The sequence below is a fragment of the Cebidichthys violaceus genome, unplaced genomic scaffold, assembly GCF_023349555.1.
Source record: "Cebidichthys violaceus isolate CVI_PGR_0920_01 unplaced genomic scaffold, fCebVio1.0.p SCAF_5, whole genome shotgun sequence".
Classification (NCBI taxonomy): Eukaryota; Metazoa; Chordata; class Actinopteri; order Perciformes; family Stichaeidae; genus Cebidichthys; species Cebidichthys violaceus.
Window position 1 is genome coordinate 16,261,061 of NW_027176705.1, and position 9,676 is coordinate 16,270,736.

Here is a 9,676-nt window from a genome sequence, read left to right on the forward strand (position 1 = left end):
AAATGTACTGAAAGAATTAAAAAGAAAATGACTTTACTAAGCACTTTTGTAAAAGCACTCATTTAAAAAAAATGACGTTTTGTACATAAAATCTGTAAAGGAACTAGAAACCAAAGCTGTAGTGGAGTAGAGGTATGGCGTAGAATGAAATGGAAATACACACTGACCCTAATAATATAAGTAACCTCATACATACTTTAAGTAAGCACAATGTAGGATAACATACTGTACATTTCTTTGTCTGTGAATTGATAAATATGTGTTCATGAATAACCCAAATCTCACTTCAATACTTTTCTACAGATTGTGTTTTAATGAGGTCAGAAACTGGTTGATTTTGTTATTGTTATGAGTATTACTATTACACACACAGCAGCGGGGTCTAAGGGAACCTCAACAATGATGAAGTAAAGCCAATGTCAACAAAACACAAATATGAAATAACTGAGACAATATCACGTTTCTGAAATGATTCTTTTTCTAATCCTTGTATTCTTCTTGTTGTCTTTCAGACCACATTGGTGCAATTTGGACCAATGAAGTTATTTAAAGACCCACTTCAGGTATCGTAAAACAATGCCAAACATCTGAATGATTGATGCGTGTGTGTGTGTGTGTGTGTGTGTGTGTGTGTGTGTGTGTGTGTGTGTGTGTGTGTGTGTGTGTGTGTGTGTGTGTGTGTGTGTGTGTGTGTGTGTGTGAATGCATTAAGGCTTTCCACGGAATAACAGAAGTGCTCCAGTGAAATGTTTATGCTCATATCATTTAGGGGCTTTTAGCTGAGCTGTGGAGCTCAACTTTGTGTGACTGTCAATATTTGGTAGCGTTTCATCAGTAATAGCACTTCAAAACGTCACCTACTTGTGTTTGCAGTTCGAACTAATCTTGAATTTCTCAAAGATGCCACACCTCGCTTAGAGATTAAAGGGGGGAAAAGTACCCATGCAAACATTCAAAGAAGAGGAAGAAAAAAAAAAACTGTTAATGGATGTATTGTGTGCGATGCAGTCTTGGGTTGTCAAGGCAACAAGGCCAAACATTTATGACCAAGAACATACCATAATGAACAATGCACGTTATGGAAGAACGGCACAGAGGATCCATGGACCACGTTTCGTCACTGCAAAGAGGACATTCTCTGACGTTCAATGGTTCATTATACAGTTTGGTGCTGTGCTTGTTCCTTTGGCATGCGTTGCTGCTTGTTGAGTGAAGAGTTGGAGTCTTCGAAAAGTACGCTTTTTAGGAAGAATAAAATGTATTTTAAGAGCGTACAAAATTTAATTTTGGTTTCCTCAGCTGTTTTTGATAATTGATTCATTTTTTCATACATTTTTCAAGCTACAGTGCCAAACCTTTGTTGGCCCCAGCTGTCCAAATGTGAAGATTTGCTGCTCTTCTTCGTCCGATATTGTAGTTAACTGAACACTTTGGGTTTTGGACAAGACGTGACTGTGGGCTTTGAGAAATTCTGATGGGCATTTTATCACAATTACTTTTTACATTTCACAGACAAAATCACATCATTCATTGAAACACTTGTTAGTTGCAGTCCTAGTGCATACCTCCTTCATTTAAAATGCAAATAACTATTTTTTTTTAAAAACAACTCTAACCATAGTGTAACAATGATGATATGAAGTCGGTGAGAGTCAAATGAAAAGCAATACATTAGACGTCCTGTAATTGAATGCCACAGACTCCGCTTTATTGTCTGATGCGCTCCAGTGTGACAACGGTAGGAAAGCGAGGTAGAGAGATATCCCCTTCCTGTTTTTGTCACTCACAGCTGATCCTGTCATGCCCTCCTCCTCTCCACTCCTCTTTTCTCGCGGCTCACAGGATCTGGCCCTGGCCCTCACTGTTTTCAACAATGATGTTCTCGAGACAGAGCGATCAGACCCTGCCAAAATGCTCACAACCCCCTTTCGAGAAACTTGGGTTTTTTTTCCCCTCTTTCTGTCTTTGTCTCTCTGCTACTTTCTCTGCCTTTTTCATCTGTTTCTTTGGAGCATAAACAGCGTGTCCTCACCTAAAAAACAAACAAGCATTTGTGCTTGAATGTACTTTAAGATTGTTGGTGTGTTATATTACTGAGCGAGGCCTCTGTGTCTGGTCTGAGCACAGGCACCTGAAGAGACCTTATCTCAGCCTATATAACTCCTTTCCTCCACCTCTGCGGGAATGTTGACTTTTCTACCAACATCCCAATGTGGAATTCTGATCTAATTCCCTGTGCGTACCGAACATAGCTGCAGGACTCAGTGGTGATGTATTTATGACCCGGACACTTATTGCCGCTCATAGGGAAAATGTTCATATGCAGAATATGGTTTGCATTAGCAACACCCCGCACAGGCGTAAGGGCAATGTGCTTCAGGCCTGAAGCTGCATACTGAAATAAAGCCACACCAATCATCGGATCGAATCAAAAGGACAACTGTCAAAACAACCAATCCTCTATCCCCTCATTGTGTGGACGACAGGGGCTCCGGTTTTTTACCAACAAAGTCAAGGCTTTGTGTCCTAACTCAATTTTACAGGTGTGATGCAAACTCACGTCTACAGAACAAACTTTCCCTTCTTTACGTTCGTCCTGCTCCCTGCCAACAGTTGGAGATGACGTCTGTTTGAGAGAGTGACTCATGAATACTCTTAGCGCAGCACTGCTCTTGGAGGCGGGCCTAAATCCCTGGTCCAGTATTTACGCAAGTAAGGGGTTATATGAAAGTTTGCAGAGAGAGAGAGAGAGAGAGAGAGAGAGAGAGAGAGAGAGAGAGAGAGAGAGAGAATTCTCAATGGCTGGTTTGACAGTAGCAGCAGCACTTTCTGCTACAGCCTTGGCAGACCGGTGGGAGGGGCCGCAGCCAGTCAAGGCCACCTCGGCTAATTGTGTCATAGATCACGGCAGAGGACAATAAAATCTGTGACGCACCCGAGTACGAGCTGAGCCTGATCAATCAGGGCCTGTCCACTGCAGGCCTGAGGTCACAGTCAAGCCCATGCCGGAGGCTGATTAGGACGACAGGCACAAATGAGCATGAATGCATCAAGGATGACTTCAGAGCTGTTGATACACTGAGGCACCAAAACCATATTCTTTTCTTGTTTCTTACTCAACTGATTCTGTAATGCAGGGTGGAGGCTGTTCTTCTGGGATTAGTTACATCAGTTGTTCTTAGCAGATATTGGCTACATATCAATTAGCCCTGTAGCTCTCCAATGTTTTATCATAAATAATATTTCCATCTCGTTTTAAATTCTGTAGCTTTTGTTTAGTAAAAAACAAACAAAGAGACTGTGTGCTGTAAATATAGCATATCAGGTATAAGTTAGATGTGGACACTATTTAACAATTGACAATATATTTTTTAATGATCTAATTGCTTAAGTTCTTTATCAAACAAAAATATAAAAAAATCGGTTGGTTCTTTTTTTATTATTTCTCTTTGTTTTTGTACCAGTGCAAAGTGACTTGTATTTGAAAATAAGGGTGAAAGAAAATATCACTACACTTGAGCATCACGATATTATGTTTTGTGATAATGTATCGATTCTCAAAAACACTATTGACTATTAATTCATACTTTACATGCAAAGATTCTTGGCAAACAGTGGCATATTTTCTGACATCTTATTGACTAAATGATTGTTGATCATTGAAGCATGGATACAATGATTTGATATGAAATGAAACTAATTGTTCGTTGCAGCTCTCAGTTTTCAACCCATGCTGAAACCCTTCAGTCCTTGCTGACTTTTTAAGTAATGGCCGGACCATTAGGACAGTCTCTGGACCACTTTGTAATGCTAGAAAATTCACTGAATCTTTTAAAGCACTTTTTAATACCGGTTTGCATTTCCCTGATGTTTGTTTTTATCCACTTTTCAATTACACATTAATCTCTTTGAATATGTACTCTCTTTACAAAGCCCCCTTTAACTGTATTATGTAAGTTCTATGCTTTTGGTGGTAGTAGGATGACATTGCAAGAGGTCACTTAAAAATACAGATTCCTCAGTTGGACATATGTGCTGAGTCATCTCTCTTTTTGCAGGTACTTTTAGTTTTTGCCAAAGAGGACAGTCAGAGTAATGGCTTCTGCTGGGCATGTGAGAAGGCCAACTTCAGGTGCAGCATGGCACGAACACCCGAGTCGGCTCTTGAATGCTTCTTGGAGAAGCATCATGACCTCGTCATCATTGACCACAGACATTCCAGACACTTTGATGCGGAAGCACTATGCCGGTAGGCCACACCCGTACTCTTCATCCAAGTATATGTAACTACTTTATGTTGTATTTCTACAATGATGCTATGCAGCGGTTCCCCACAGCCCTGTCAGATGAACTCTGTTTAACCTAGTTACACACATAGTGTTCTAATGTGGACAAGTGAGTTAAGATGGTTGCTACCTCAAACTATTTTAAACTATTGACAAGTGGATGTATCAAACTGCCAGTAAGGTATAGTCAAGCATTCATACTACCACTGGAGAGGTTTCAACCATTTATCCGACTATTAGCAAACTATTTTAACCATTGTTCCTATTTAGGCTCGTCTGCTCGCTACAGTAGCTTTCACACTCTCAAACCCGTCATCCCGTCAAGTGTAACAGCTGACTCAATATGTGGATTAAAAGAAACAAAAATAATTGTCATTTTTTTAAAATTAGTTGAGCTTCTTCGCATTCGTTCTTCGTGCCCCTGGTAGAGAATCACAGTGGACACAGTTGGATTAACTTCTGTTAGTGACTGTCATCCCAGGCCAATGACATAATCCAGACCAGACGATCTTGATCGGACGGACTCGTGTGTTACAGTGCACTCGGTAACACGTGTGGTTATGACTCTGCGCAGGGGTAAATGGCCAGCTCACTTTGGGCTCACTAGCTTCCATTGCATGCTACCATCATGTCGATGAGAAATGAGCGGTGCCTGCCCATACCACCCTCTATCTTTAGCCTCTGCCCAAACCAAAAACACATTTGCAAACATTCATTTGCCCTGCCCAGCCTGTATGTTAACCCCATTCATTTTGGCCAATCCATATGTTCAGTGTACACGCACAGGCTCCGATGGGGAACTAAAGGGCCTTTATGACCGCTGGCTGGGGGAAACCACAGGCGGATGAGTGGCCCTGTACACTGCATTCTTTCAGAGGCCAAGGCCTGCTCGCAGAGCTCCACCACTGGGCTCTGCCTGCCGGGGAGAATCGGAGCGTGAAAAACTGAAAAATACATTGATTTCATGCCATGGGCTTTTCCACCAGCCTGCTCACTGGCTAAAAGGCTCCCTCTGTTTACATCCAGGTCAATTAGAGCAGTCAACTCTTCAGAAAACACTGTGATAGTCGCCGTTGTGAAAAGGTACGTACAACTCGCTGACCCCCCCTCCCCTCCCTTTCGGCCCTTTCTTGTCCTTATCCCTCTGTGTTTATAAGTACCTAATGATTAGGAGTATTGTCAGAATGAAATAGTCTCACTCAGCTGATGTGTTTTAGGCCGTATGAAGTGTTTGTCATAGCGATGTTTGGGTGATAACATTTTGTTCTCTTTTTAAGGCCAGACAGAGAGGAAGCCTCTGTGATGCCCCTGATCAATGCCGGCTTTAATAGGGTGAGCGAAGAGTGTGTGTGTGTGTGTGTGTGTGTGTGTGTGTGTGTGTGTGTGTGTGTGTGTGTGTGTGTGTGTGTGTGTGTGTGTGTGTGTGTGTGTGTGAGTGTGTGAGAGCCTTCTGCTGCCTGTGTTTGTATTATTCTTTCGAAATGCTTTTTTTTTTTTTAATATCCCTACTGTCAACACTCACTGTAAGGCAGGAATACAGATTGTAAATCCTCTCTGTTTGCTTAGGAGACATGTGCATTGAGTTCCCTGTAACTGAATCATTGTTACCCATGGCATCAGCAGCACTAAAACGAATCCTGTAATGGATACATTGACATGAATATGGTTTCATTTCATCTATCTGTGATTGATTCGTGTTGCCCTCTGACCCTCAGAGATATGTGGAGAATACCAATATGATGGCCTGCTATAATGAGCTGCTACAGTTGGAGCATGGAGAGGTGCGGGCGCAGTTCAAACTCAGGTGAGTCGTGTCAGTGTTGTACTGACATTTTAGATCAGCTGCATACAGTACTAACTTTATTCAAAGCTGCGCTTGGAGCAAAGCCTCACAAAGAGTATCTGCTTTTAACGATTTAACTTCATCATGCCAATTTGAACTCTTTCTTTACAAAGTATAAATGTATATAAATAGAAGCACTCTGCTTCTGCTATGTTGCACATGTTAACAACAATTCTTCTACTGTTGTCTCTCTTCTCCACAAGGGCTGGAAATGCTATTTTCACAGCTCTAGAACAAAGCCAAGAGGCCATAGAGATCACTTCTGAAGATCAAGTAATTCAGGTGGGTTTCTAATAAACTGTAATACTTCTAGTTGCTTTATTGTGACTCCTTCACTGTGTCCTCACTGTCCTCCTCTTTTGTTCTTTCTCTTTCCCTCCTTCTCTGCTGTTTTAAAAGCCTGTTCATGTCTTGTGATCCCAGATCTCAGTAGTGATAGCTGAGGTCTCTGTCCGTCTGAATGGCTCCTTTTATTAGCATCAAAGCAGTGCAGCCTGCCGTTGCGTTATTAATTTCACAGAAAATATGCTTCTGAGCTCAATGAAATGAGCAACGAATGTGTCAGCCTCTCTGAATTGTTTTGGTCGGCAAGGTTAATGGAATGCCATCATCGTAACTGTGTCTGAACTCATTGTGGATTTTATAAACCGTCATCTCAGATCAAGCCTGAACACTGTTGTGTTCTCTCCTTCGCAGTATGTGAACCCTGCCTATGAGTCCATTATGGGCTACCAACGAGGCGAGCTAATAGGGAAGGAAATAATAGAAGTGCCTAAAAGTGAGAAGAATAAGCCTGATCTCCTTGAAACAATAAATTCCTGCATACGGAAAGGAAAGGTAAAATGCATTCATTAAATCAACTACACTATACATTTCAGCACAAACGCAATTTTCAGTTGGGGTTAGTTAATCAAGAACTCATCGGAAATAGAAATGATCAGCTTCCCTTGATTGCTGATACTCTCACATGCATAGTTTTGACGCGAAGACTATCGCTTCACAATCGGATCACTCTGCAGATATCTGCTCCTGCCTTTGTGCCTGTGCGTGCGTGCATGCATGCATGCGTGTGCGTGCATCCATGTGTGCTGTAAGTCCATGCACCACTGGCCATCCAGCAGCTCTGTTTCATGTGCGTAAGAACAGCGGTTGATGGCGGTGCTGTAATCTTACTACACAGAGAGCGAAGGTCAGTCTCAGACAGGCTGACAGCGGGACGAGTCTTTTCAAGCTGCCACAGCAGCCTGTAGGTGGGGGGGGGGGGGGACATGAAACAAGCGCGCCAGACTCCAGTAGCGCTCACCCTACACATTAAAGCACCTTGCTGCTCTCTGAAATACTCTGACCTACCCCACCTCAGCACTTAATCTACACCACGAACACTGCCATGCTACACCCAGTCCACACCCACTTTTAGGACATTTTCAAATGATTATACTTATCGTATGTTCTTTGTTGTTACGATGATTGGTTTTGTTTCATTTCCTGTCTCTTGGTTCTGCCCTGGTATGTTCCAGGAGTGGCAGGGGATTTATTATGCCAAAAAGAAGAATGGAGACAGCATTCAGCAAAATGTGAAGATCACACCTGTAATTGGACAGGGAGGGTGAGTGACGGGATGTTGAGGCCTGGCTCATTCAGTCTTGCTTCATGTAAATTACCTTTCCAGTAACTGAATAGCTATACTGGATGATTATGATTGTATCCCATTGTTTTTTTCCTGGTGTACTAATTAGCTTTTCTTCATTCACAGAAAAATCAGACACTATGTGTCTATCAACTGGCCTTTAAATGATAATAATAAGGTGAGACGTGTTTCCACTTTTGCCAATTTAAGAATGAATGAAAGGAGCTTTCTGGCCGGCATGCATCAATGTGCTTCTCTATTCTGTCCATGCAGAGTGATAAATCCACTGAACGTGTGCAGGCAGAGTCTCAAACAGGTAAGATCCCTCCTGAAAATTCCCACTGTAGGTACAAGACTGCTCAGTCTTAACTCTGCCCTGTATTAGAATATCATTACAGGTGATTTATTATGCTAAAGTCTTTCAGATTTGTGTAGTTGAGGTTCTCTCTGCTGGGCAGTTAGCAGCATTAGTGATGGAAGTTCTTTCCATGACGGTGTCACTTGTGATCTGTCACAAGGTCGAGGGCCAACAGAGTGTTTGTCATTAGGAAGCACCACATTAGTTCCAGTTTAACATGGATGATACACTCATTTTAACTGACTGTTTGCAAACACCAGATATTTGTAAGACGTTTTTAACAATAAATTGGAGACACATTTGGGAACCTGAGCTTTGTAAACTCAGAATCTTTGGAAATATGTCAGCAAATGTATTGCACCCTGCCAGAAAACCATTATTCTCTTTAACCATGACCAAAATTTAAAACGGAGGACTAACGGAGTACCCAGTTCGGCTTTATCGAGCTGAGAAATACCTCAAAAGAACTGAATTTGGTCTTTTGTTGACCTTGAAAAAGTTATATCCACGTTTTTACTTCCTCTAAACTGGACTATTGTTCCTTGTTGTTCAACTGTAAAGCCAATTCACAGCTGCAACTGATTTCAAAATGCAGCAGCTACGCTCTGACAGGCCAACAAAAGGGGGATCATATCTCTCCTGTGTGTTGAAAAGAAGTGACTTGGAAATCTTGCTGTTTGTTTATGATGCTTTGCATGGTCTTACAGCACAGTATATTTCACAATAACTCTTATGCAGCACCCCTACGTCCCCTAGGTCTTCTGATTAGAAGGTTGACTATGCTTCTAATGTTAGGGTACAACCCTACCAAAGTGTTTAGTCAGCAATAGTCATTTGCCATTTTGAATAATGGCTTAAAGTGTTCTTTTCCTTTTTTCTCTTTGGTCTTTCAAAATTACAGGTATTTTTCATTTCTTTTCTTTCCTGATTTACTTCGTTGAGTCTTAAGTGTGTTGTCTCACATTTAGTGCATTTAGAAATTGCAAAGAAAAATTGAATGTCCATTTTTTTTGTCATCTTAATATTATTGAAATACACAGTATGTCCACCTACTCAGATGAAGAAACAGAGAAACATTTCCTGCCGACTTCTGTGCCTTTCTATTACTTTATACTTTGTCCCCACAAAAACAAAATTAAACTCACAAGTTGTCTGCCCGCTTAGCAGCGGCTGAGTGGCGGAGAGGTACGGCAATGTTAATAACTTTAAGCGGTTAGCCAAGCACACCATCCAAAACAATAAAAGTGAGCAAACTGTTTTTACCCCGCTGTGTCTTTGGACGCAGTGCATCGGCTGGGGTTCAGCGGCCCCTACCAGCCGGGGTCCGGATTGCTGCAGCAGAATGGGAGATTAGCCATGGACAGACAGAGAGTGCATAGTAACTCACTCTCCTATGCTTGATTCTCCTGGCAGGGATAATAACACCAGCCTTTTCCTTTAAATACATACGACAGATCTGCCAATAGAAATAAAATAGATATAATATCTACTTTGTTGTATCTATGGATTTGACATTTCTGGAGTATTTCCAGCAGCTTTGCAATGGAGAATGTTTATAATAA

The 9,676-nt window shown here is 41.6% G+C and overlaps 1 protein-coding gene across 1 annotated transcript in view; it reads left to right on the forward strand.

Moving 5' to 3' along the window:
- Positions 1-9,676, forward strand: part of pde8a (phosphodiesterase 8A) — a 45,669-nt gene that overhangs the window by 20,919 nt on the left and 15,074 nt on the right. Inside the window, exons 2-11 of the mRNA XM_068730260.1 lie at positions 513-563; positions 4,059-4,249; positions 5,313-5,369; positions 5,564-5,618; positions 6,002-6,090; positions 6,333-6,411; positions 6,826-6,966; positions 7,647-7,735; positions 7,883-7,934; positions 8,030-8,072. Coding sequence (XP_068586361.1) covers positions 513-563; positions 4,059-4,249; positions 5,313-5,369; positions 5,564-5,618; positions 6,002-6,090; positions 6,333-6,411; positions 6,826-6,966; positions 7,647-7,735; positions 7,883-7,934; positions 8,030-8,072 — 847 coding nt within the window. The remainder of the gene's footprint in view (positions 1-512; positions 564-4,058; positions 4,250-5,312; positions 5,370-5,563; positions 5,619-6,001; positions 6,091-6,332; positions 6,412-6,825; positions 6,967-7,646; positions 7,736-7,882; positions 7,935-8,029; positions 8,073-9,676) is intronic.